The sequence below is a fragment of the Coregonus lavaretus genome, assembly GCF_964263955.1.
Source record: "Coregonus lavaretus genome assembly, chromosome: 13".
Taxonomy (NCBI): Eukaryota; Metazoa; Chordata; class Actinopteri; order Salmoniformes; family Salmonidae; genus Coregonus; species Coregonus lavaretus.
Window position 1 is genome coordinate 6,666,670 of NC_140000.1, and position 27,830 is coordinate 6,694,499.

General features: G+C 43.1%; 2 protein-coding genes across 3 annotated transcripts in view; one reads left to right on the top strand and one right to left on the bottom strand.

Annotated features, from left to right (window-relative positions):
- The window catches only part of LOC311140404 (sodium bicarbonate cotransporter 3-like), a gene marked incomplete at both ends in the record, with an annotated part of 64,112 nt that extends 36,341 nt beyond the window's left edge, over positions 1-27,771 (top strand). The window contains 18 exons of one of the 2 annotated variants that reach the window (XM_084175443.1): positions 3,505-3,662; positions 3,864-3,951; positions 4,085-4,231; positions 4,418-4,518; positions 5,885-6,059; positions 6,222-6,355; positions 9,961-10,206; positions 10,766-10,871; positions 11,301-11,462; positions 11,609-11,722; positions 18,082-18,243; positions 18,627-18,878; positions 21,047-21,115; positions 21,315-21,488; positions 21,665-21,796; positions 21,883-21,965; positions 22,768-22,875; positions 24,405-27,771. In XM_084175443.1, coding sequence (XP_084031569.1) covers positions 3,505-3,662; positions 3,864-3,951; positions 4,085-4,231; positions 4,418-4,518; positions 5,885-6,059; positions 6,222-6,355; positions 9,961-10,206; positions 10,766-10,871; positions 11,301-11,462; positions 11,609-11,722; positions 18,082-18,243; positions 18,627-18,878; positions 21,047-21,115; positions 21,315-21,488; positions 21,665-21,796; positions 21,883-21,965; positions 22,768-22,875; positions 24,405-24,486 — 2,493 coding nt within the window. Of the gene's footprint in view, positions 1-3,504; positions 3,663-3,863; positions 3,952-4,084; positions 4,232-4,417; positions 4,519-5,884; positions 6,060-6,221; positions 6,356-9,960; positions 10,207-10,765; positions 10,872-11,300; positions 11,463-11,608; positions 11,723-18,081; positions 18,244-18,626; positions 18,879-21,046; positions 21,116-21,314; positions 21,489-21,664; positions 21,797-21,882; positions 21,966-22,767; positions 22,880-24,404 lie in introns of those variants that run through there. The other variant, XM_084175442.1, reaches the window with a different exon arrangement.
- LOC311139220 (complement C1q-like protein 2) lies at positions 8,445-9,451 on the bottom strand (the record flags this gene model as incomplete). Its single annotated transcript, XM_084174125.1, has 4 exons — positions 8,445-8,746; positions 8,861-8,989; positions 9,142-9,192; positions 9,382-9,451. 4 exons carry the CDS (start codon positions 9,449-9,451, stop codon positions 8,445-8,447), a joined length of 552 nt encoding a protein of 183 aa, XP_084030251.1.
- Positions 27,772-27,830: the final 59 nt, after the last annotated feature.

A 27,830-nucleotide genomic window follows, 5' to 3' on the forward strand; every position in this document is an offset into this window, starting at 1 on the left:
AGCTTTCACATGAAACGTATATTAAATAACCAATGATGTGTATAAACCCTGGATGACTGACAGGGGGCGCTGTTTTGAGACCACCTCGCAGCCATCTTGGTACTCCTCCATTTGTAAAAAATATTTTGGAAGGTATAGAAATGCATTTATTAATGTCTACATTAGTTTTGACATGTATATTCTATTATAGACTCCTTAATGCATACTTTTAAATGATATATTGAACTGAACATAATAATACAAATATACAGTACCAGTCAAAAGTTTGGACACACCTACTCATTCAAGGGTTTTTCTTAATTTGTACTATTTTCTACATTGTAGAATAATAGTGAAGACATCAAAACTATGAAATAACACATATGGAATCATGTAGTAACCCAAAATGTGTTAAACAAATCAAAATAGTAAAAATAAAAGAAAAACCCCTTGAATGAGTAGGTGTATATCTCTATCTCATTGGAAATAAAACATGGTGGCGCTGGAAACTGAACAAAGTGACTGGGTTCCATGGTTCCACTCCATGGGGGGGACTGATGGGTAGGTGAACAGTGTATTATGAGGATAGTGTTGTTATTATTAAAGGGGTGACATCGTGGATCCAGATTGTACCCCATGCTGAGTGTGTGAGCTGAGCTTGTGGTGTGATCTGAATTAAGTTGTGCCCCTGTCTGTATCCTGTTTGTCCCGCCCTCAGCAGACTTGCCACTGTAGTTGTGGTTCCCGGGGAGGGGGTGCCAGGAGGCCTGCAGTAAGTTGTGTTGTCCCTGGCTGTTCCATGAGACTGTTATACCGTGACGTGATTGTACATGACATGTTACTTGTCAGTGCCGTGTGTGTTAATGTGTGTGACCACAGTGCCGTGACTGTGTTGATCTATCTGTAGTGGTTTGACCGTGGTCCAGTGAGTCTGTTTTGATTCTCGTTTTTTGGCTTGTTTTTTGTGAAGCAGTACGGCTGTCAGAAGCACAGATATACAGTGCTATGAAAAAGTATTTGCCCCCTTTCTAATTTTCTCTACTTTTGCATATTTGTGATACTGAATGTTATCAGATCTTCAACCAAAACCTAATATTAGATCAAGGGAACATAAGTGAACAAATAACACAACAATTACATATTTATTTCATAAACAAAGTTATGCGACACCCAATTCCCCTGTGTGAAAAAGTAATTGCCCCCTTACACTCAACTGGTTGTGCCACCTTTTAGCTGCAATGACTCCAACCAAATGCTTCCTGTAGTTGTTGATCAGTCTCTCACGTCGCTGTAGAGGAATTTTGGCCCACTCTTCCATCCAGAACTGCTTTAACTCAGTGACGTGTGGGTTTTCAAGCATGAACTGCTCGTTTCAAGTCCTGCCACAACATCTCAATTGGGATTATGTCTGGACTTTGACTAGGCCATTCAAACTTCAAATGTGTTGCTTTTTAGCAATGTTCATGTAGACTTGATTGTGTGTTTTGGATCATTGTCTTGCTGCATGACCCAGCTGCGCTTCAGCTTCAGTTCGCAGACGGATGGTCTGACATTCTCCTGTAGAATTCTCTGATACAGAGCAGAATTCATGGTTCCTTCTATTAAGGCAAGTCGTCCAGGTCCTGAGGCAGAAAAGCATCCCCAAACCATCACACCACCACCACCATGCTTGACCTTTGGTATGATGGTCTTACTGTGGAGTTCTTACTGTGGAGTTTGGTTTTCGCCAGGCATTACTGGAACCATGTCATCCAAAAAGTTATAATTTTGAATCATCTGTCCATAGAACGTTCTTCCAAGAGTCTTGATGATCATCCAGGTGCTTTTTGGCAAACTTGAGTCAACTTTTTGGACGAGATGGGTCCCACTATGCCTGGCGAAAACCAAACTTTCCATTCCACAGTAAGAACATCATACCAAAGGTCAAGCATGGTGGTGGTGGTGTGATGGTGATCCAATGATCCAAAACAAGACAATGATCCAAAACACACAATCAAGTCTACATGAAAATTGCTAAAAAGCAACACATTTGAAGTTTTGGAATGGCCTAGTCAAAGTCCAGACCTAATCCCAATTGAGATGTTGTGGCAGTACTTGAAACGAGCATGTTTGAAAACCCACACGTCATTGAGTTAAACCAGTTCTGCATGGAAGAGTGGGCCAAAATTCCTCCACAGCGACGTGAGAGACTGATCAACAACTACAGGAAGCATTTGGTTGGAGTCATTGCAGCTAAATGTGGCACAACCAGTTATTGAGTGTAAGGGGGCAATTACTTTTTCACACAGGGGAATTGGGTGTTGCATAACTTTGTTTATGAAATAAATATGTAATTGTTGTGTTATTTGTTCCCTTGATCTAATATTAGGTTTTGGTTGAAGATCTGATAACATTCAGTATCACAAATATGCAAAAGTAGAGAAAATTAGAAAGGGGGCAAATACTTTTTCATAGCACTGTAGTTCCTGCAGCAGCAGCACACATCTATGTGATTTATTAGGCTATGTCCTGTGTGATGTAATAGTCCAACCCCCAACTACCCGTTTTCACACATATCCTCAGTAACTGACCATGTTACCAAAACACACAACTTATGTTTTTCCACAGTTTATAACATTTGAGAATTTTGTGGTAATTTGGCCCAATTTGGCAAACAATAGCATCATAATGCAGTCATAAAAATCCTGGAAAAGTCATGGAATTTACAATGGTGTTTTCCTGGCCTGGAAAAGTTTTGGAAAATGATCAAATCTGAAAAGTCATGGAAATGTATTTTAATAATCTCTGTTAATGTAATTTCTTTAGGCACAGTTTTTAAATATTTTATAAATCACCGAAAAATCTACATATCAGCCAGGATCGGAATATGACACTTTAGTGCATCTGTGTGTGTGCATGTGGGCCATTGCTCAAGGAGAGGTCTATAAAATATGATAGAGAACAGACTAACTAGGTAGCCAATTCAAAACATATCTTGTAGCCTAGCTAGTTATCGCTCTAGTTAACTGTTCAGTGTTTCCCCTATATGATCTTTGATATATTGAATGAGCAAATTATTTGATAAAGGCATAAAATATATTTGTTTGTAATGTTTTACATCAAGGGTGGTCAACCATCCTCCAGGAGAGCTAATGAGAGTGCAGGCTTTAATTCCTCTAACAACACATATTTTAGGAATGAGCTGCTGAACCGAACCTTGATAAACTGACTCTGACGTGTTTGAGCAGGGCTTGATCAAAAGCCTGCACACCCAGCAGCTCTCCAGACTGAGGGTTGACCACATGTGTTATACAGTTGCCTAACAGGGATTCTACTTTGTGGGGGGTTAAGTGCCTTGCACAACGACAGGAGATGGTAAATGGGATCAGAGAGCAGCCTCCCAGTGTTGATACCACATTTCTGCCCAAAAACATATACGCCACCAATTGTTGGTCATAGGAATTTGGTTTAAACAATACAATTCAACTTCAGGAACATCCAAGCAGGTATTCTTCCTGTTTAACCCTGTGACCTTCGACCTCCCAGGTGGACATGAACTTCATGAAGAAGATCCCTCCGGGGGCGGAGGCGTCCAATGTGCTGGTGGGAGAGGTGGAATTCCTGGAGCGACCAATCATAGCCTTCATCAGGCTGTCCCCCGCCGTGCTGCTCACTGGTCTCACTGAGGTCCCCGTACCCACCAGGTAACACAGTATGCACACACACACACAGAGGCGTACACACACACACACACACACTTATCTGAATCGTATGACAGGCAGTGAGTTATTTTGACAGTGAAGGAGTTATGGCAGTAGATGACAATTTTGGAAAAATATATTGTGTGTTGAGGGGGGTGTGTGCTTGGATGGACTCAGATTCTATCCTGCTCTCCTATTGGTCAGGTTCCTGTTCCTGCTGCTGGGTCCGTTTGGGAAGGGTCCTCAGTACCACGAGATTGGCCGCTCCATCGCCACGCTGATGACAGACGAGGTGAGGAGCACTACAACACAGCTCTGGATTGGTCCAATTTCAACCTTGGCCAATCACCAATTGGTTCCATTTGCTGTGGTGTCAGAAGCAGTGACATTTCGTTTGAGAGACTGCTGTTGTTGTCCTGTGCCAGATCTTCCATGATGTAGCGTACAAGGCCAAAGACCGGAACGATCTGCTGTCGGGGATAGATGAGTTTCTGGACCAGGTGACCGTCCTACCCCCAGGAGAGTGGGACCCTACGATACGAATCGAGCCCCCCAAGAGTGTCCCATCTCAGGTGAGAGTTCTGGAAGAAGATAGTGGTTGGCTGGTTGCTGACTGCTGTTGAACATGTGAGACATGCTGATAGGTAATATTGTAAGAGAACTGTTGTGGCCATGGTGTGTGTACAGTACGGATGGTTAGAAAGTTGAGGGCTGTGCAGTAACCTGGCCTGGCCTTTGGGGGGTGTTTCTCTACACAGGAGAAGAGGAAGATGCCTTCCGTGCCCAACGGCTCTGCCCATAATGAGTCCTTCAAAGAAGACCAACACCAAGCAGGACCAGAGCTACAGAGGACAGGGAGGTGGGTCACACACACACACACACACACACACACACACACACACACACACACACACAATGGGTTTTCTTTAAGTCCTTTTAGATGAAAAGGAGCTGCCAGACTGAGTGGTCACCTTGGCAGCTCATTATAAAAGCATTATAAACATGAGAGCTATTCAATAGAGGTTTGGAAAGCCTTTCATGTGTCTGCTGTAGAGGCTGAAGAGGTCTACTACAGCGTTTTCATCTAGCGCCACTTCACCAGTACTCCACAGCCCCACACCGTCTACACATCAAGCCAGAGCTAGTCACTAGTCACCAAGCAGGGTTAAACAGTCAGACCGTTCACTCTCCAATAATACTGAGACCACTCCATAGTGTATGTCTAGTTCATGAAAAATACAAAATATACTAGATTTCTTTCTGAATCCTTACTTTTACTAACTGGGCTTCAATTGTAGCTTATTTCATGGGAAAGTAGAGTTGTATATTATTGACCAGTAGATACTGTGTAATGTGGACCACTAGATACTGTGTAATGTAGACCACTAGATACTGTGTAATGTAGACCACTAGATACTGTGTAATGTGGACCACTAGATACTGTGTAATGTGGACCACTAGATACTGTGTAATGTGGACCACTAGATACTGTGTAATGTGGACCACTAGATACTGTGTAATGTGGACCACTAGTTACTGTGTAATGTGGACCACTAGTTACTGTGTAATGTGGACCACTAGATACTGTGTAATGTGGACCACTAGTTACTGTGTAATGTGGACCACTAGTTACACCGTGGTCCTCTAGCTCAGCTGGTAGAGCACGGCGCTTGTAACGCCAAGGTAGTGGGTTCGATCCCCGGGACCACCCATACACAAATTTTTTAAAAAAAAAAATAATGTATGCACGCATGACTGTAAGTCGCTTTGGATAAAAGCGTCTGCTAAATGGCATTATTATTATTATTATTATTATTATTATTATTATTATTATTATTATTATTATTACTGTGTAATGTGGAGTAATTACATTCTGCCCAGTGAAGAAGATAGAGTTAATAACTGTATGGCATTAAGGGTGACATCACTTTAAAGTGTTTATGTAGGCTTTGAACATGCTGTACTTGACCCCTCTGAAACATGACCTGAAGAGGTCTGTACTGGAGGTGTGTGTGTGTGCGCCCCCGTCCGTCCGTCCATATTCCACTTGCCTTCTACACATAGTCTGTCCAGTTTAGAGTTGTCCCCAATACTAAAGGTGCAGAGATGATATCACATCTCTCTAGCAATTAAACTATTATTAAAACTCCCCCACTGGCTTCCCCGCTCTCTGTTTTTAAACTGCTCTCTGACGTCTTCTCCCTCCCTCTCTCCTCCTCTGTCAGGATCTTTGGGGGCCTGGTGATGGATGTAAGAAGAAAAGCTCCGTTCCTGTGGAGAGATATTAGGGATGCTCTGAGCCTGCAGTGCCTGGCCTCTGTACTGTTCCTCTACTGCGCCTGCATGTCCCCTGTCATCACTTTCGGAGGCCTGCTGGGCGAGGCCACCAAGGGAAACATTGTGAGTGATGTCACCAAAAAACTAATGGGAAATATTGTGTATTTGTCAACAGTTATTGATGAGTTTGTGATAGAAATGTTTAATTACTCACCATCTTTGTCTAATCTCCCCTCCATTCCACTCCCTCTGTCTCTCTCCTCTCTCGCTCCCTTCCACACCCAGAGTGCGATCGAGTCGTTGTTCGGGGCGTCTCTGACGGGCGTGGCCTTCTCCATGTTTGCGGGCCAGCCACTCACCATCCTGGGCAGCACTGGGCCAGTCCTGGTCTTTGAGAAGATCCTCTTCAAATTCTGCAGGTGAGCGTCCAGGCTACTGCTGGAGCCGTGTCCCAACTGTCTCAAACACCTCCTCAGGGTTCGTATGGTCATGGAAATCCTGGAAAAGTCATAGAATTTTTAAATGGTGTTTTCCAGGTCTGGGAAAGTTTTGGAAAATGATCAAATCTGAAAATGTTTTTCAAACGTCATGGGAAAATTAATTTCTGTTAATGTAATTGTTTTAGGCACAGTTTTTAAGTATTTTATAAATCAAAAAAAAATCGACATATCAGCCAGGATCGGAATGACACTAGCGCATCGGTGTTTGCGAGCGTCACCTGCATAGTGCTAGACTAGTGGGCCGTTGCTCAAGAAGAGAGAGACTGTCGGACATTGCAGAAGCAGGTAGGCCTAGCCTATAAAATATGAGACAACAGATTAACTAGGTAGACAATTCAAAATATGTCTTGTATCCTCTAGTTAACTGTTTAGCTATTATTAGCATGTATTAATGTTTTAAAATATTTGTAGCCTACTATAGCCATTTGATCTTTTGATATATTGAATGAGCTAATTATTTCAAAAGGCATAAAATATATTTGTTTGTAATGTTTTACGTCAAGGGTGGTCAACCATCCTCCAGGAGAGCTAATGAGAGTGCAGGCTTTAATTCCTCTAACAACACATATTTTAGGAATGAGCTGCTGAACCGAACCTTGATAAACTGACTGAGATGTGTTTGAGCAGGGCTTGATCAAAATCCTGCACACCCAGCAGCTCTCCAGACTGAGGGTTGACCACAAGTGTTTTATACAGTTGCCTAACAGGGATTCTACTTTGTGGGGGGTTAAGTGCCTTGCACAACGACAGGAGATGGTACATGGGATGAGAGAGCAGCCTCCCAGTGTTGATACCACATTACGCTGACTTTTTTATACATGCATAGAGACACCGCCAATTGTTGGTCATGGAAATTTTGATAAAAGTCATGGAGAAGTCATGAAATTCCATGTGTCAAAATGTGTATGAACCCTGCCTCTTTCTCTCCTTTTCTTTCCTTCTCATGTCTCCTTTCCCTCCTAAGAACACCTTCTCTTGTCTCCTTTCCCTCCTAAGAACACCTTCTCTTGTCTCCTTTCCCTCCTAAGAACACCTTCTCTTGTCTCCTTTCCCTCCTAAGAACACCTTCTCTTGTCTCCTTTCCCTCCTAAGAACACCTTCTCTTGTCTCCTTTCCCTCCTAAGAACACCTTCTCTTTGCTCCTTTCCCTCCTAAGAACACCTTCTCTTGACTCCTTTCCTTCTTGTCTCCTTTCCTTCTTTCATCTGGAAGGATTTGATGAGCAATATGATGGAAACCTATCCAGCCCAGCACTAAAACATCAGATTCAACTGTGGTCAACAACTTGAAAGTCTGTCCACATTGTAAGGCTACAGGGCTGGTGGGCCATCCCACTGTAAACCAGATCTGGAAATGGTGTTACTATAGCGCCATCTGCTGGTAAGGAGAAGACTGACACCTACACTCAACTGAAATGGAAGAGGACCAACCGTCTGTAATGAAATTGCGGTGTATTATGGTATTAGGCCCTAGTGTTCAAAGAGGAAAGATCATCCCAAGAGTTAAGATAAATTATCTTTAATCTACTGGAAAATAACTTATGTTCCCACTGGAGGTAAAATAGTCATAAACGCCCAGTCTAATATGCGGAATAAGCAGTCGTTCACCTCAATGTTATTTTTAATTCAGTCAATGATTTAACAACAGTTGAAAACAGTGGAAAACAATGCTACTGTGTATGTACACCTATGTCTCTGGCTGCTCTGGCATGGGGAAGAGGAGGGATGAAGATATATGTCTCTGGCTGCTCTGGCATGGGGAAGAGGAGGGATGAAGATCTATGTCTCTGGCTGCTCTGGCATGGGGAAGAGGAGGGATGAAGATATATGTCTCTGGCTGCTCTGGCATGGGGAAGAGGAGGGATGAAGATATATGTCTCTGGCTGCTCTGGCATGGGGAAGAGGAGGGATGAAGATATATGTCTCTGGCTGCTCTGGCATGGGGAAGAGGAGGGATGAAGATGTATGTCTCTGGCTGCTCTGGCATGGGGAAGAGGAGGGATGAAGATCTATGTCTCTGGCTGCTCTGGCATGGGGAAGAGGAGGAAACCGCTGAAGGTGCTGTGGTGGTTGTCGTTGTCCCAGACCTGGGTGTTGGCCCACAGCACCATTTGCAGACTGTCTCCCTCCTCCAGCAGTAGAGCTGCTCCATAAGACGCCGTGTCGCTGCCCTCGCCGGACAGATTCTCATGAGCAGCCAGAATGACTTGGCCACCGTGCTTATACAGCATGGAGCTCAGGGTGAAGTCCGTGGGACCGTTGGCCGTGAACCGGATGTAGTAGACTCCACGAATCAGGGCCGTGAATTCACCTGAGAGAACAGGGTTGTTTTTAACAGGGGAAGAATGAGGAGAGGGTTCAAGTGTGTGTGTGTGTGTGTGTGTGTGTGTGTGTGTGTGTGTGTGTGTGTGTGTGTGTGTATTACCTGTCTCTACGTTGTATGCACCACCAACATTTGTCAAGACCTTTTTGTAGACCAGCTTTTTGTTGAAGTTGCCTGTCTTTTGGAGTCCATCGCCTCCCAGTGATACCGCGAACGCCACCTTAGGAATGTCTGTGGAATGCACATTTCATTCATTTATCAACACAATATTCCAAATCACACACCAGTGGTTCTCATTGTCTATGCGTCTACGCATGTGTGCAACCTCACCACATTCTTATCAGTTACAACACTCCACAGAACCGATGATGCATCTTTCTCACCTTTCAGTGCCTGCAGCTCTTTCTCCATGGATTCCATTCTCTCTTTCATAGCTAGAAACAATGAGAATACACTCACTTTCATTGTACAGAGATCTTTCTTTATACACACTCCCTCTCTTCCACTACACATGCATAGTGGCATTTCAGGCTTACACACACACACACACACACACACACACACACACACACACACAACCTAAATCGTCACAGCATAATTCATGTTTCCCAGGTCCATCTTACCGAGCACGCTGGCTGTTAGGTCAGACTTTTCCTTCAGCTCTGCCACAGTGTCCATGATCTGTCTGAACATGGAGGGTCCCCCCGGTGGGCTGAGCTGTGACCGACAGAGACAGGCAGGCCAGGGCCAGCAGTGGAAGGCTGCAGGGTGCCATTATCTCTCCCCTCTGTGTGTGATCAAAAGGGTCAGAGAGAAGAGGAAGACTGTAACCGGGTCCACTCTCCTGGGCTCTTTATAGAGACACACACACACACACACACACACACACACTGATGTTGCAAGCAAACAGATTCCCTGAGTCATTGCTTTTTCTAAACCTATTGCCGTTCTTCTATAAGGTAAATAGTGTATGTCTCCCCCCAGTATGGAAATCCAGACCTTGTTTACCTGGTCATGGTTCAAGGGTTGTTACTTATTCAGTTTTAGGATTCCTACTTCTGTAAGTTTGAAATTATTTCTCCTTTTTGTGACATATCAGGGTTGTGTAGGACCAATGCCAGTACTTTAAGTTGTCCATATTAGTTGTTTTAGTATTGTGTGTGGGTCTCCCTAACCCTCTGTCTCCCTCTCCCCTTGTCCAGTGACTATGACCTGTCCTACCTGTCCTTGAGGACCAGCATCGGCCTGTGGACGGCCTTCCTGTGCCTCGTCCTGGTTGCCACGGACGCCAGCTCCCTGGTCTGTTACATCACCCGCTTCACGGAGGAAGCCTTCGCAGCGCTCATTTGCATCATCTTCATCTATGAGGCCCTGGAGAAGCTGGTTCACCTGGGAGAACTCTACCCCATCAACATGAACAATGAGCTGAACAACCTCACCTTCTACACGTAAGAACACTGAGCTACAACCTCACCTTCTACACGTAAGAACACTGAGCTACAACCTCACCTTCTATATGTAAGAACACTGAGCTACAACCTCACCTTCTATATGTAAGAACACTGAGCTACAACCTCACCTTCTATATGTAAGAACACTGAGCTACAACCTCACCTTCTATATGTAAGAACACTGAGCTACAACCTCACCTTCTATATGTAAGAACACTGAGCTACAACCTCACCTTCTATATGTAAGAACACTGAGCTACAACCTCACCTTCTATATGTAAGAACACTGAGCTACAACCTCACCTTCTATATGTAAGAACACTGAGCTACAACCTCACCTTCTATATGTAAGAACACTGAGCTACAACCTCACCTTCTATATGTAAGAACACTGAGCTACAACCTCACCTTCTATATGTAAGAACACTGAGCTACAACCTTCTACATAGTTCAAAGGAAGTGTACTCTGCACATCCAAACTACCACAGGTGTTTAGTTAGAAGGTCAGTTCTAGAAGGTGAACGGTGTAGAGGTTAATGTTCCGTCTCTGTCTCAGGTGTCAATGTTCTCCGCCGGTTAATGCCACGCCTGAGATCCAGCAGGTCTGGAACCACAGCCAGGTCGCACCAGAATCAATTTCTTGGACCCAACTGGATGTCACAGTAAGTGGTGTGTGCAGGGGCGCAACATGTCCCCCCCCACCCAATGTTCTGAAATTACATTTTTGTCCCGCCCAGTTTTATCATTGAATGTGATACAAAACTAGGCAAAGGTGTGCTTTAGGACCATGCGGACGCCGCCGAGCGGTAGGGTAGGCTGTTTGGAGTGTTTATTCTACTGGATAAAACATTTAAAAATAATGATGTCCCCTCCCCCACTTCTAAAACCAAAGTTGCACCCCTGGGTGTGTGTGTGTTTGCGTGCACGTGCTTATGGGGGGCGTCCATGGTACATTTTTATTGTTGTAATCTGTCTCGTACTGTTTTCCCATTTCAATAGTAAAATGTATTGATGTTTTCATGCATGGACATAACATTTATTTGGATTTTGACAACCCTCAACTGTCCCTTCCCCCGGTCTCTGTGTTGTAGGAGTGTTCTAGGCTGCGTGGGGAGTTAGTTGGGCCAGCCTGCAGCCACCACGGTCCCTACATCCCTGACGTCCTCTTCTGGTCCGTCATCCTTTTCTTCACCACCTTCTTCCTCTCCTCCTTCCTCAAGCAGTTCAAGACCAAGCTCTACTTTCCCACCAAGGTTTGGCATTAGAGTAGGAATGGTGTGTGTCTGTCAGGGTTGTTTACTAGTGAGTTTAGGCCCGTACCACCTGCTCTTTCCCTTCGTTTGATCCTCTATACTTGAACCTTTACCTCGTTCTCACTCTCGGTCCTTCTGTGTTCCAGGTACGGTCGACCATCAGTGACTTTGCGGTCTTCCTGACCATCATGATCCTGGTCCTGGTAGACTACCTGGTGGGCATTCCCTCCCCCAAACTGAGTGTGCCTGACCGCTTTGAGGTACGTATTGGTTTCAAACAGTTAACTCTGAATTTTGTTTAGTTCGGGGCTTTAAATTTTTTTAAACTGTAAAAAAAAAAATCTAAATGGTTATACAGTGGGGAAAAAAAGTATTTAGTCAGCCACCAATTGTGCAAGTTCTCCCACTTAAAAAGATGAGAGAGGCCTGTAATTTTCATCATAGGTACACGTCAACTATGACAGACAAATTGAGAAATAAAAATCCTGAAAATCACATTGTAGGATTTTTAATGAATTTATTTGCAAATTGTGGTGGAAAATAAGTATTTGGTCACCTACAAACAAGCAAGATTTCTGGCTCTCACAGACCTGTAACTTCTTATTTAAGAGGCTCCTCTGTCCTCCACTCGTTACCTGTATTAATGGCACCTGTTTGAACTTGTTATCAGTATAAAAGACACCTGTCCACAACCTCAAACAGTCACACTCCAAACTCCACAATGGCCAAGACCAAAGTGCTGACAAAGGACACCAGAAACAAAATCGTAGACCTGCACCAGGCTGGGAAGACTGAATCTGCAATAGGTAAGCAGCTTGGTTTGAAGAAATCAACTGTGGGAGCAATTATTAGGAAATGGAAGACATACAAGACCACTGATAATCTCCCTCGATCTGGGGCTCCACGCAAGATCTCACCCCGTGGGGTCAAAATGATCACAAGAATGGTGAGCAAAAATCCCTGAACCACACGGGGGGACCTAGTGAATGACCTGCAGAGAGCTGGGACCAAAGTAACAAAGCCTACCATCAGTAACACACTACGCCGCCAGGGACTCAAATCCTGCAGTGCAGACGTGTCCCCCTGCTTAAGCCAGTACATGTCCAGGCCCGTCTGAAGTTTGCTAGAGTGCATTTGGATGATCCAGAAGAGGATTGGGAGAATGTCATATGTCATATGGTCAGATGAAACCAAAATAGAACTTGTCGTGTTTGGAGGACAAAGAATGCTGAGTTGCATCCAAAGAACACCATACCTACTGTGAAGCATGGGGGTGGAAACATCATGCTTTGGGGCTGTTTTTCTGCAAAGGGACCAGGACGACTGATCCGTGTAAAGGAAAGAATGAATGGGGCCATGTATCATGTGATTTTGAGTGAAAACCTCCTTCCATCAGCAAGGGCATTGAAGATGAAACGTGGCTGGGTCTTTCAGCATGACAATGATCCCAAACACACCACCCGGGCAACGAAGGAGTGGCTTTGTAAGAAGCATTTCAAGGTCCTGGAGTGGCCTAGCCAGTCTCCAGATCTCAACACCATAGAAAATCTTTGGAGGGAGTTGAAAGTCCGTGTTGCCCAGCGACAGCCCCAAAACATCACTGCTCTAGAGGAGATCTGCATGGAGGAATGGGCCAAAATACCAGCAACAGTGTGTGAAAACCTTGTGAAGACTTACAGAAAACGTTTGACCTGTGTCATTGCCAACAAAGGGTATATAACAAAGTATTGAGAAACTTTTGTTATTGACCAAATACTTATTTTCCACCATAATTTGCAAATAAATTCATAAAAAATCCTACAATGTGATTTTCTGGATTTTTTTTCCTCATTTTGTCTGTCATAGTTGACGTGTACCTATGATGAAAATTACAGGCCTCTCTCATCTTTTTAAGTGGGAGAACTTGCACAATTGGTGGCTGACTAAATACTTTTTTTCCCCACTGTATCTGAATATCTCAGATATTGGAAAAGGGTCCATTGAGAATTGCATACAGTACTCCTAGATACTGCTATTATTATTAGGGTGTTAGGTGACACGACAAACAATGGACGCTATGCGAGAATTGTAAAAAATAAGACTACATGTCAATGTGGTCATCAAAATACATCATAAATCATTTGAAAACATTAACATGGCAATTGTTAACCATGTCTAAAAATCACAATACTGAATGTGACATTTACGGGGTATAAGCCCAAATGTAAAGCAAGTGCCATGCTAAGAACGTTCAAATCTGTGGGACAGCCCATCTTGTGAATCCCGCGAAATCGGTGTGTTCATATTTGCTCTTGGTGGAAGGTATTCCTCAACCTATCAGAGTAAGATCGATGTTACATTGTATTGCTAAGAAGTATTGGAAAGTCCTGACTGTGTTTCATGGTCATCGGATGTATTTTCACTGAAATGTAAGGTAAAACGTTTTTCACTTCTGTCATTCAGCTGATTTCAGAGACATGGAAAAAAACATTGCAGGTTACAAAGTAGAGCTTCGTAGCTATGTTTATGGGTTGTCAGGGATTGGTCCAAATTAATGTTTTGCCGCCCCCATTTCCATGATTGCTAGCTGTGTGGGAATGCATGACTCAGTTTGCTGAGGCATTGAGCCATGTGAGAGGCAGCACTGCTCAGCAGTGGCTGTAATGTGCCAGTGGCAAATTTTGTGATTGGTTTTATTCTTTCAAGTAAAAACTCAGTGGCTACAGCCCGACAATCGATGAAAAACATAGTTAAATACCAGTGAATTAAAAATGTCCCATCTATCTTTCTATGCCTAGGCTAATTATTTTCTGCAGTTTATCTTCCCATCACCAAAGTAACTCATCAACACCAAGAATAACATTACAATGTAACCTAACTCCAGTGTAGGCCTACCTTTTTAGAAGTAAGCCATGTTATTACACTAGTAGCCTTCTGTGTTACAGTTCAGACTTAGTGTGTGTGTTGGTGGGGGTGCTGTGTGAGTATGAGGATGCTGAGAAGTGTTTGTCTATGTTAGGCTGAGTGTTGGGGTGGGTGTGTTAAGTATCTAATTTGCATAAAGTAATATAAAAAGTTGTATTATAATTTCATAAATGGTTTCAAATTGTTACTGTTTGCATAAAGCATTAAAATGTGTTAATAATATGACCATCCTACCTTCAATTATTGGGCTTAAATTACTGTAATTATGTATTCCTGCTAAATGACTAAAATGTAAAAAAAAAATGTATTCCGTATTGCCTAATTAGCATACAGTGAGGGGAAAAAAGTATTTGATCCCCTGCTGATTTTGTACGTTTGCCCACTGACAAAGACATGATCAGTCTATAATTTTAATGGTTTATTTGAACAGTGAGAGACAGAATAACAACAACAAAATCCAGAAAACGCATGTCAAAAATGTTATAAATTGATTTGCATTTTAATGAGGGAAATAAGTATTTGACCCCTCTGCAAAACATGACTTAGTACTTGGTGGCAAAACCCTTGTTGGCAATCACAGAGGTCAGACGTTTCTTGTAGTTGGCCACCAGGTTTGCACACATCTCAGGAGGGATTTTGTCCCACTCCTCTTTGCAGATCTTCTCCAAGTCATTAAGGTTTCGAGGCTGACGTTTGGCAACTCGAACCTTCAGCTCCCTCCACAGATTTTCTATGGGATTAAGGTCTGGAGACTGGCTAGGCCACTCCAGGACCTTAATGTGCTTCTTCTTGAGCCACTCCTTTGTTGCCTTGGCGGTGTGTTTTGGGTCATTGTCATGCTGGAATACCCATCCACAACCCATTTTTAATGCCCTGGCTGAGGGAAGGAGGTTCTCACCCAAGATTTGACGGTACATGGCCCCGTCCATCGTCCCTTTGATGTGGTGAAGTTGTCCTGTCCCCTTAGCAGAAAAACACCCCCAAAGCATAATGTTTCCACCTCCATGTTTGACGGTGGGGATGGTGTTCTTGGGGTCATAGGCAGCATTCCTCCTCCTCCAAACACGGCGAGTTGAGTTGATGCCAAAGAGCTCCATTTTGGTCTCATCTGACCACAACACTTTCACCCAGTTCTCCTCTGAATCATTCAGATGTTCATTGGCAAACTTCAGACGGGCCTGTATATGTGCTTTCTTGAGCAGGGGGACCTTGCGGGCGCTGCAGGATTTCAGTCCTTCACGGCGTAGTGTGTTACCAATTATTTTCTTGGTGACTATGGTCCCAGCTGCCTTGAGATCATTGACAAGATCCTCCCGTGTAGTTCTGGGCTGATTCCTCACAGTTCTCATGATCATTGCAACTCCACAAGGTGAGATCTTGCATGGAGCCCCAGGCCGAGGGAGATTGACAGTTCTTTTGTGTTTCTGCCATTTGCGAATAATCGCACCAACTGTTGTTACCTTCTCACCAAGCTGCTTGGCGATGGTCTTGTAGCCCATTCCAGCCTTGTAGGTCTACAATCTTGTCCCTGACATCCTTGGAGACCTCTTTGGTCTTGGCCATGGTGGAGAGTTTGGAATCTGATTGATTGCTTCTGTGGACAGGTGTTTTTTATACAGGTAACAAGCTGAGATTAGGAGCACTCCCTTTAAGAGTAATCTTTGATTGAGAGGGGGTCAAATAACTCATTAAAATGCAAATCATTTTATAACATTTTTGACATGCGTTTTTCTGGATATTTTGTTGTTTTTCTGTCTCTCACTGTTCAAATAAACCTACCATTTAAAATTATAGACTGATCATTTCTTTGTCAGTGAGCAAACGTACAAAATCAGCAGGGGATCAAATACTTTTTTCTCTCACTGTATTAAGTGCCTAATTTGCGTAATATAGCTTTTTACTTTTATTTGAATAATCTCTGTGTTCTACATCCGTCCTGAAAATGTCATTACAGTAGCTAGGTTTCCGTGGCGGCAGATTTTCATGCAAATATTCAAAAATCTGCAAAAGAAAATACGCACATTTTCCCACCAGTGGTGTTTGATGTGCGTGATGACGTAGTGCACACAAAATGTACCTTTTCCTTTTCATGTTCCGAATACAAATCTAAAGTTCAATGTGTTTCCATCGCATTTTCAACTCTACCGGTAGTTTTTCACAGAAACTGTCGCGTTAAATAGCAAATGTGCCTACTCTGGTCTTCGCACGTGTGCTCCAGCCAACAGCTCTGATACAGTATGGAAGGTAGTATTTGATACACCGCCGATTTTGCAGGTTTTCCTACATACAAAGCATGTAGAGGTCTGTAATTTTTATCATAGGTACACTTCAACTGTGAGAGACGGAATCTAAAACAAAAATCCAGAAAATCATATTGTATGATTTTTAAGTAATTAATTTGCATTTTATTGCATGACATAAGTATTTGATACATCAGAAAAGCAGAACTTAATATTTGGTACAGAAACCTTTGTTTGCAATTACAGAGATCATACGTTTCCTGTAGGTCTTGACCAGGTTTGCACACACTGCAGCAGGGATTTTGGCCCACTCCTCCATACAGACCTTCTCCAGATCCTTCAGGTTTCGGGGCTGTCGCTGGGCATACGGACTTTCAGCTCCCTCCAAAGATTTTCTATTGGGTTCAGGTTTGGAGACTGGCTAGGCCACTCCGGGACCTTGAGATGCTTCTTACGGAGCCACTCCTTAGTTGCCCTGGCTGTGTGTTTCGGGTCGTTGTCATGCTGGAAGACCCAGCCACGACCCATCTTCAATGCTCTTACTGAGGGAAGGAGGTTGTTGGCTCAGTAAGACCTCTACATGCTTTGTAAGTAGGAAAACCTGCAAAATCGGCAGTGTATCAAATACTTGTTCTCCCCAAAGTATGAGAGCAAGACCTGTTTTTATTTGCCAAACATTGACCATCATGTCACCAGAATAAGACCCCCGCTATTTATTGGAAATGAGCATCAAGCTCCTCACCGTGCACTTTCACCAACTTGTGAAGTTCATCCTAACTTATTTCATCTGTAGCCTAATAAACTGCATGGTTTCCTGAGTCGTAGTGGGAGGACCACACACCATCTCATCGCGACTCCCAAGTTTACTTCGATATGACGATTATTATATAAAAATTTGCACATAAACACGTTTCGACCCCCATTTCTCGCATAATTAATTTTACCGAAACAAAAAGATCCCACCATGTCGAACGAACAAATTATCTGTCGGCATTTATAAAATTGTACCAAAACTGTATAACACTAAAACCAAAGTTTCATTTAGTCCCCTAACAGCCTGCTATTATACTGTACGTCAGGTTACCAACTAGATCAGTTAGGTGTATGTGCCAAGTTCACTAAACTATAACAGGCAGGAGCCTGTGTGTGTCTTTGTGCTTATCTGGGTCAGAGTAGTTAGTTTAAAGTATTTGTGTTGGGGCTCTAACAAACCTTGACACTCTGAATAGATAAAGAATGTCCTATATAGACTAGATAAGATAAATAATCATGTCCTGATTATCAATGGATTTGATTGAGTGAGATCAAGGTAAGGAAAATATTAACTCATTTATTTTGTCAACTTCCAGTTATAAAAAAAGAGAAACCTGGATAGCACTGGCCTAATTTTAGAGTATTATCAACTTGTTATTAGAGACTCTCTGGTTTACTGTATGTGTTGTGACGTTCTTTCCTGACCATGCCTGCTCCTCTAGCCCACATCTAAGAACCGTGGCTGGCTGATCTCCCCGCTGGGTACCAACCCCTGGTGGACCATGCTGGCTGCAGCCATCCCTGCCCTGCTCTGCACAATCCTCATCTTCATGGACCAACAGATCACCGCCGTCATCATCAACAGGAAGGAGCACAAACTCAAGGTGAGAGACAAAGACTAGAAGACAGAAACTAATATGTAGAGAGCGAGAGGGGTTGTGACAGAGGAAGACAGGCTGATATTTAGAGAGGTGGGGGGGGGGGGGGGGGGGGGGTCTACTTGAACCATGACCAGGTACACAAGGTCTGGATTTCCAGACTGGGGTGAGGCCAACACTATTTACCTTAAATAACAACGATAGGTTTAGAAAAATCTATGATTTGCTTTCACCATCTGCGTGCGTTTCGAGAGAGTTTGAGCTGGGGAGATACTAGTATCATGGACATCCTTTGCTCTGTATTGTGTCCTGGTTGGCCTCTCCTGACTGTCTCACCCCCTCCCTGGTTGGCCTCTCTCCTGACTGTGCCCCCCCCCCCCACCTAACAGAAAGGCTGTGGCTACCACCTGGATCTTCTGGTGGTGTCTGTGATGCTGGGGGTGTGCTCCATCATGGGCCTGCCCTGGTTCGTAGCAGCCACTGTGCTCTCCATCTCCCACGTCAACAGTCTGAAGCTGGAGTCTGAGTGCTCGGCCCCCGGGGAACAGCCCAAGTTCCTGGGGATCAGAGAGCAGAGGGTCACCAGCTTCATGATCTTCATCCTCATGGGCTGCTCCGTCTTCATGACCTCTGTGCTCAAGGTGAGATGAGACTCTGTTATAGACTGGTAGGATGTTCCAAATCAAGATGAGACTCTGTTATAGGGATCATTCTTGAATTGCGGTGGTAAATGCTGTCCCTTGACTTTGGTACCATGTAGAAAGACTAAAATGACATTTTATATATATTTTAATGAGGGAAATAAGTATTTGACCCCCTCTCAATCAAAGATTTCTGGCTCCCAGGTGTCTTTTATACAGGTAACGAGCTGAGATTAGGGGCACACTCTTAAAGGGAGTGCTCCTAATCTCAGTTTTTAAAATAAATCACTGATTTATTAAGATATACAGTTGAAGTTGGAAGTTTACATACACCTTAGCCAAATACATTTAAACTCAGTTTCTCACAATTCCTGACATTTAATCCTAGTAAAAATTCCCTGTCTTAATTCAGTTAGGATCACCACTTTATTTTAAGAATGTGAAATGTCAGAATAATAGTGATTTATTTAAGCTTTTATTTCTTTCATCACATTCTCAGTGGGTCAGAAGTTTACATACACTCAATTAGTATTTGGTAGCATTGCCTTTAAATTGTTTAACTTGGGTCAAACGTTTCGGGTAGCCTTCCACAAGCTTCCCACAATAAGTTGGGTGAATTTTGTCCCATTCCTCCTGACAGAGCTGGTGTAACTGAGTCAGGTTTGTAGGCCTCCTTGCTCGCACACGCCTATTCAGTTCTGCCCACAAATCTTCTATAGGATTGAGGTCAGGGCTTTGTGATGGCCACTCCAATACCTTGACTTTGTTGTCCTTAAGCCATTATGCCACAACTTTGGAAGTATGCTTGGGGTCATTGTCCATTTGGAAGACCCATTTGCGACCAAGCTTTAACTTCCTGACTGATGTCTTGAGACGTTGCTTCAATATATCCACATAATTTTCCTTCCTCATGATGCCGTCTATTTTGTGAAGTGCACCAGTCCCTCCTGCAGCAAAGCACCCCCACACCATGATGCTGCCACCCCCGTGCTTCACGGTTGGGATGTTGTTCTTCGGCTTGCAAGCATCCCCCTTTTTCCTCCAAACATAACGATTTTCATTATGGCCAAACAGTTCTACAGTTCTATTTTCGGTATGACTGCTGCGTGGTCCCATGGTACAGATGAACGTGGTACCTTCAGGCGTTTGGAAATTGCTCCCAAGGATAAACCAGACTTGTGGAGTTTAAAAAAAATAAAAAATAATTCTGAGGTCTTGGCTGATTTCTTTTGATTTTCCCATGATGTCAAGCAAAGAGGCACTGAGTTTGAAGGTAGGCCTTGAAATACATCCACAGGTACACCTCCAATTGACTCAAATTATGTCAATTAGCCTATCAGAAGTTTTTTAAGCAATTACATAATTTTCTGGAATTTTCCAAGCTGTTTTAAGGCAGAGTCAACTTAGTGTATGTAAACTTCTGACCCACTGGAATTGTGATACAGTGAACTATAAGTGAAATAATCTGTCTGTAAACATTTGTTGGAAAAATGACTTGTGTCATGCACAAAGTAGATGTCCAAACCGACTTGCCAAAACTATAGTTTGTTAACAAGAAATTTGTGGAGTGGTTGAAAAACGAGTTTTAATGACTTCAACCTAAGTGTATGTAAACTTCCGACTTCAACTGTACAAGGACATTGAGCATTCCCTCTAGTGGCAAACTGCTATCAGGGGAGTGGTCTATATTCAAGAAAATTATTAGCCAATCGCACACACCCTTTTAGTATTATTGGTGTTACTACTCCAACTGGTGGCACAATGTTATCATAATGGTAAAAAATATTTAAAGTCATTAGTTTATTTAGAATTTTTTCCAAAATGCCATGCCCAAATGCCACCTTAATTCAAGAACAATCCATAGCCTAGAAGCTGGTGTCCAATTCTAAATCAAATCCTCAACATCCTTTCACTGTTTTGGAACATAATTTCCTTTCGATACCAGAAAGTGATGAGGAAAGGGAAGTATTATTTAGCACACTAGTGGTTTGTGGGTAAAGAAATTAGAAAAAGTTTAAAAAAAAAGTAGCTTCTGTCCCCTGTGTTGTCTTTCTAGTTCATGCCTATGCCAGTCCTAAAACGTAGCTTCTGTCCCCTGTGTTGTCTTTCTAGTTCATGCCTATGCCAGTCCTAAAACGTAGCTTCTGTCCCCTGTGTTGTCTTTCTAGTTAATCCCTATGCCAGTCCTCTACGGGGTGTTTCTCTACATGGGTGTGTCCTCACTCAAAGGCATCCAGGTCAGTCTGTGTGGTGTTATGCCATGTGATCAGTGAGGTAGGTTTGCACTGCAGTGTCGTCTCCCCCCCCCAGTTGTTTGATGCCATGTGTTTGATGCCATTCCATTCGCTCAGTTCCAGACATTATTATGAGCCGTCCTCCCCTCAGCAGCCTCCTGTGGTCTGAACATGGTTGTGTTGTGGTTGTCCTCTCCTGTAGTTCTTTGACCGTATCAAGCTGTTCTGCATGCCAGCCAAGCACCAGCCGGACCTGATCTACCTGCGCTACGTTCCCCTGTGGAAGGTCCATGTGTTCACCCTGGTGCAGCTCACCTGCCTGGTACTGCTGTGGGTCATCAAGGCGTCCGCAGCCGCCGTCGTCTTCCCCATGATGGTAAGAATACAAATATGCTGTTAGTAGGGGGCTTTCTTAGCTAAAAACAGAAGTAGAAACTGAAGACAGAGAGAATATGTCAAGCAAAAAGACGGCGCAGAACTAGATTGTCAGGATGACGCCATTTTAACTAAGAATTAAAAGTACAACTCACTGATTTATTTTGGTCTCTCTAGGTGTTGGCCCTGGTGTTTATACGGAAGCTGCTGGACTTCTGTTTCACCAACAGGGAGCTGAGCTGGCTGGACGACCTGATGCCTGAGAGCAAGAAGAAGAAGGAGGACGACAAGAAGAAGAAAGCCAAGGAGGTGTGTCCAACTGTTCTTATGGACTAATGCAGAGAGCCGCCGCCGACGGTCCCACTGACACTTTCCCTCTGTTTCCATGGTTACAGGAGGCCCAGCGCATGCTGGATGTGGAAGAGGGCATAGCACACCCCTACGACGGGCCGGGCGTCCTCAAGACCCTCAAAGTCAGGTTAGTGGTTGGGGACAATTTTTGATGCAGTATATCAATGTCCTTTATACTTGGAGAAAGTCACAGCCCATTAACCATAGCCCATCAGTACTGTTACTCACTGGTTCTGTAATGCATTGTTGGAGGACTATGGAGTAGTATATTCATGTAACAGTTACAAGGGAAAAGTAACCCCTTTTGAAGCCCTGACCCGTCTCTTCCAAAGCAGGTGTGACAGCCGTGAGTTCGACATGCCACACGACGCAGAGGAGAGAGCAGGGGTTGGTCTCTCAGTCAGTCTCACCATGCACCCCTCATACAGCCACTCTCCCACCTTATGGTTAACTGCCCATAACCTCCTCGGACCGGTTTCATTCCACACCACTGTTTCCTCCCCTCTGAAGAGCCTATGGGAGTGGACAGCCTTCTGGAATGAAATACAGCCCTCGTGTTTGATTTGTGTTGTTTAACATGTCCTTCATTATCACAGAGTGGATGCATGACCCCCCTGACCCTCAATCCCATAACAACCACAAAGACAACCACCAGAAAAACAACCAATCACAGACTGTCCTTGCAGTCAAGCAACTATTATACTAAGTTGCTAATTTCCCTTAGTATTGCAGTTTATAATGGTTATGATAGATCGTTTTTTTAAGGGTCCTCTGTAATACTGTGTTGACTGCAGCCAAGCAAAGATCATTCATGAGTTTATGTTTCAGAAATGAGACCCACACTGGGGGTGTGTGTGTAGTGTGTCCTTGAAAATGTGTGTTTGTGTACGCCAGCTGAGGGTGTTGTGATGTGTGTGTTTCCCCTGCAGTTTGGACCCCTCTATGGTAAACATTTCTGATGAAATGGCCAAAACCGCCAATTGGAAATCTGTCTCCATGAACTCTGACAGTGCCAAAGCTCTGAAACATAGTGCCAGGTAGCTATAACTCCTCCTCAGTATGGTTCAGGTGTTCATCCTTCCTCTTCCTCGCTGGCTGCTGGGGCCAAACCCAGAAACATGCTCCCATCCCGCTCAGAAAATCACACCATCTGATAATCATTTTTGACAAAATATTTAAACCAAAAAAGAAATACTTTTTCATTTAAATATTTTTGAAAATGCATTCTCAAACTATTTTAAATTTTACATTAATTTCATGCATGTCGATATGTCTCAATCACATGCTTTTAAGTGTGGAGGAATATTGATGAAACCTTGTATAAGGCTATTATTGCTTACTCTCAAGATTGGCGAGGGCCAGAGAAGGGAGCAAGTGTTCCCTTTTGGAATCCAGCCTCATGCTTCTATGCCTCCACCCTATTTTCCTATACAGTCCAGAAGTTGAACCCATACCTTTTCAATGACTGGAGAGCGTGAAGGCTAATTACAGTGAGGGAAAAAAGTATTTGATCCCCTGCTGATTTTGTACGTTTGCCCACTGACAAGGAAATGATCAGTCTATCATTTTAATGGTAGGTTTATTTGAACAGTGAGAGACAGAATAACAACAAAAAAATCCAGAAAACCGCATGTCAAAAATGTTATAAATTGATTTGCATTTTAATGAGGGAAATAATATTAAATAATAAAATGGTATTTGACCCCCTCTCAAGAAGCACATTAAGGTCCTGGAGTGGCCTAGCCAGTCTCCAAACCTTAATCCCATAGAAAATCTGTGGAGGGAGCTGAAGGTTCGAGTTGCCAAACGTCAGCCTCGAAACCTTAATGACTTGGAGAAGATCTGCAAAGAGGAGTGGGACAAAATCTCTCCTGAGATGTGTGCAAACCTGGTGGGCAACTACAAGAAACATCTGACCTCTGTGATTGCCAACAAGTGTTTTGCCACCAAGTACTAAGTCATGTTTTGCAGAGGGGTCAAATACTTATTTCCCTCATTAACATGCAAATTAATTTATAACATTTTTGACATGTTTTTCTGGATTTTTTTGTTATTCTGTCTCTCACTGTTCAAATAAACCTACCATTAAAATGATAGACTGATCATGTCTTTGTCAGTGGGCAAACGTACAAAATCAGCAGGTAACCAAATACTTTTTTCCCTCACTGTATAACCACTCCCACCCACAATATACATGCTATGAAGCACCAACTCGCAAATCAATAGTACTGTATGTATGGCAAATGTCTTAGAACTGCCAATATTTTCAAAGAAACCAAAGATAAGAGCATTTGGGTTCACCTGCGGTACGTTCAGTCTTACGATGTTGCATTTTAACAGTTTGCAACATTGCATGTTGTGTGGCAAAGGGGTTCATACTTAGTGTATTGGGTTGTCATTTGTTGAATGGGTTTGGAGGATTTAACTTACTGAAATTCAAGTTTAATTCATTAATTGTGAACAGATATCTTTAGATATAATTGGCATTTTTCAATGAATTAACTGAATTTCAGTGGTGGTGATGATGATGATGATGATGATGATGATGGAGTTGTTCTGTTCCCAGCCAGGCGACGGTGTCCTGTGTGAAGATAAACTTGGAGAACGACCAGGGGGAGATGTATGGGGATGCTGAGACCTCCTTATGAACGAGGGACAGGAGGAGCAGGGAGAGTGCCACGTCTGCCCCTAGCCCACCAGATGGCGTTGTCCTCCCACACAGCAGGGGGCAGTGTCCTTAATGGCCCTGCCCGCTGCCCTAACAGCTGCTACCATACCAACGCCAAGGGGGCAGACAGACACAAGCAGTTCCACTTAGCCATGTTTCTTTAGTTCTTATTGTGAAATTAGTCAGAGGGAAATTTGTCTTTTAATTTGATCATCGTTTTAAGGTGAAAAAACATTGACTTTATATTCAGGTGTGCCTTTTTAAGGAACCACTGGGTCTTATTGGAATGACTTTCATCAGGCTTTTTACCAACATGTCCATAGTCTGTCTCTGTGATATGTTGTACAGTCTGTGCTCGTAACACTTCCTTCGAGTGCAATGCATTACGAATGCATATAGTGGCCTCTATCGCCCTTAGTGCATTATATTATAAGAGTTGCTGTAAGCATTTAAAACCTGTCAACTGTCCCCAGGTGGTTCATAGGAAGCGGTAGGCCTAACTGCAGTCCAGTAGGCCTAACTGCAGTCCAGTAGGCCTAACTGCAGTCCATGCACTCAGGGTGGCTTGAGCACAACGACGGCACTCTTATCTGGCTCACTCTGAACAATAGACAGTTTGTTTTTAAATTACATTATGTTTGAGAAAGCAGGTGATGCTCAACAAAAGGTCCAAATACATTTAGAGCACATATTATATTTAATTTGTGTGTGTGTGTGTGTGTGTGTGTGTGTGTGTGTGTGTGTGTGTGTGTGTGTGTGTGTGTGTGTGTGTGCGCGCGCATGGGTGTGTACAGTAAAGTGTAAGAAACTGAAGAGCAGCTTAAGATGGCTTTTCACAATATCAGAGTCATGAAACCGTGATGTGTACGATGTGCTGTTGATTCAGATTATCAGTCATAGTAGGTTCAAAGGCTAAAATCTTCTGTCAAAATGAACATGACAGACCATAGCATAGCCCACAGTTTGCAGAATATTTCTTGAATTAATTGCCAAACATCTCTTACTAACCTTAAACAATCCCAAATTGGAAACGAACTATAATAAGATGAAGTTTCAAAAACAAAATGTTTTCACGTTTCTCGAAAGAGCGGTCTTGTTCTTTTGGAGTAATGGCGAGGGTGTTGCCTGCAGTGTCCATTTCCATACATACATAATGGTGGACTTGAAAGGAAGAAAATATGTATAGAGTAAGTTTATAAAACTGATGCCTTCTCCAGGGCAGGTTTAAAGCTGTTCAATAATGTTAGTGTACATGGCTGTGGTAGCCTGGGTTTAATCTAGTGTAGTGCACCTGCACCAAGGAAGTCTTACCGGAGCTGTAGCTACACTTGGTTATGATGACGAGGGGAAACCCACTTTTATCCTGTTAAACGGTTTACATCCAATGGAATATTTTCTGTTATGGGGTATATATTTTAGATTGTTTTATATTGTTGTTTTTTTTAGCATTTTTATCTATATCATTACAATATGTAATGCATTTAATTTATTTTGAATTGGTCAATGTTGCAGAGTTTGGAAGGGGGCAGGAGGAGACAGCAGGGTCGTTGTTTGTTGCTGGCCGGTAATTCATGTTCTTTATTTCCTGTATTTATATCTGTGCACTTTAGAAACGCCTGCCGGGGAGGGGGGCTATATGTACCTTTTTTATATAAATGTATCTATTTAGATCAGTCTCAGGAACCAATGGGCTCAATGAGGCCCTTGTCTCTCTCTCTGTGTCTCTGTTTGTCTCTGTTACTCTCTCTTTCTGTCTCGCCCTCTCTCTCTCCCACTCACTGTCTCTTTAATAATATAATATGCCATTTAGCAGACGCTTTTATCCAAAGCGACTTACAGTCATGTGTGCATACATTTTTGTGTATGGGTGGTCCCGGGGATCGAACCCACTACCCTGGTGTTACAAGCGCCGTGCTCTACCAGCTGAGCTACAGAGGACCACTCTTGCTCTCTCTCACTCACTGTCTCTCCCTCGCTCTCTCTCACTCACTGTCTCTCCCTCGCTCCCTCCCACTCACTGTCTCTCTCTTTCGCTCTCTCTTTCTCACTCACTGACTCCCTCATTGTCAATCTACTAGTGTTGCTAGAAGATGTTGCTGTGTTTCTCTCTGCCCCTCCCTTTCTTTCAGCTGTAAACCCTTGTCTCCTATTTGACACTGGACAACACTGTGATTGGTGGGTTTCTATACGCTCTTCTTCTATTGGCTGTTGTTCTGTTGTAGACAGATTTTTGTAAAAAAAAAAAAAAAAAAAAAAAAGTATAATCTTCAGTAATTTTTGTCCCGTGGATTTAGTGCTAATGAACAGCGATGCTTTTAGTTGATAATCCAATATGGATAGTGTTACTGGAGTCCTACTGGGAAAGGTGTCAATCTGCTGTTCATGGCTCTGGGATTTGAGTTTAATTCATCAGTTTGAATTATGTGAAATTACATTTGAATTAGTTTGACTTAAATCTATAGTGTTATACAAATATCCACGCAATGCCCCTCACTTGAATAGGTGTTACACACCAGGTTATGAAACATTGGGTGTAAGTCGTACGGGGTGCAAGAATTTGTTTTGACTTCAATAAAGAGAGGAGACTCCTCAATTTCAATAATTGTGATGACTGACAGTTTCCATCTAAACACCTTGATGACACAAAAAAGTAATTTCAAGAAAAGGTGCATCAGTTCTCGTCATAGTATCCTATGATACAGTTTAGAAATGAACAGCTTTAACAGCTGTTCTTTTGCCCTCTGGGTAATAATGGGCCCCATACGTATGAATGTTTTGAAATTGACGTACGTACTTGTTCTTTCTGACTTTGCGCTGGCTTGGTGTGCATGATCTCTTGATAGTTGAGTACTTAAGTAGGCTGGGACTAGGAAACAGCCTACTGGGGAGCTTGTTAAGAGCTGTCCAAGGTGCCTTTTCTCAGCATCTTCCCTACGCTGTACAACAATAGAACACAGAATAAACTGTGCTATAGTACTGTTATGTGAAACTCAGAAACCAGTGACGACCACTGAGGACAGGCGATCTTTCAGCACCATGTGACTAGACATTTAATTCCCCTATCAAGTGGATCTGATTGGCCTCATTTTGACATTTGGTTTGATATCAGTGAAGTTTTTAATGATTTGTTCTTAAACTGTACAACAAATAGTATCTGTACTATTCTGATGAGGTTGGGAGGGGGAAACCAGGGGATAACTCAAATTAACTTTTTTTTATGGAAATGAAGTTGTTAAAGGAAAGCAATAAAGGTTACTACATTGTAGCAGTATTTGTTGGCCTCAATCATTGACAAGTTGTTGTTGCTGCATTGCTTGGTGATAA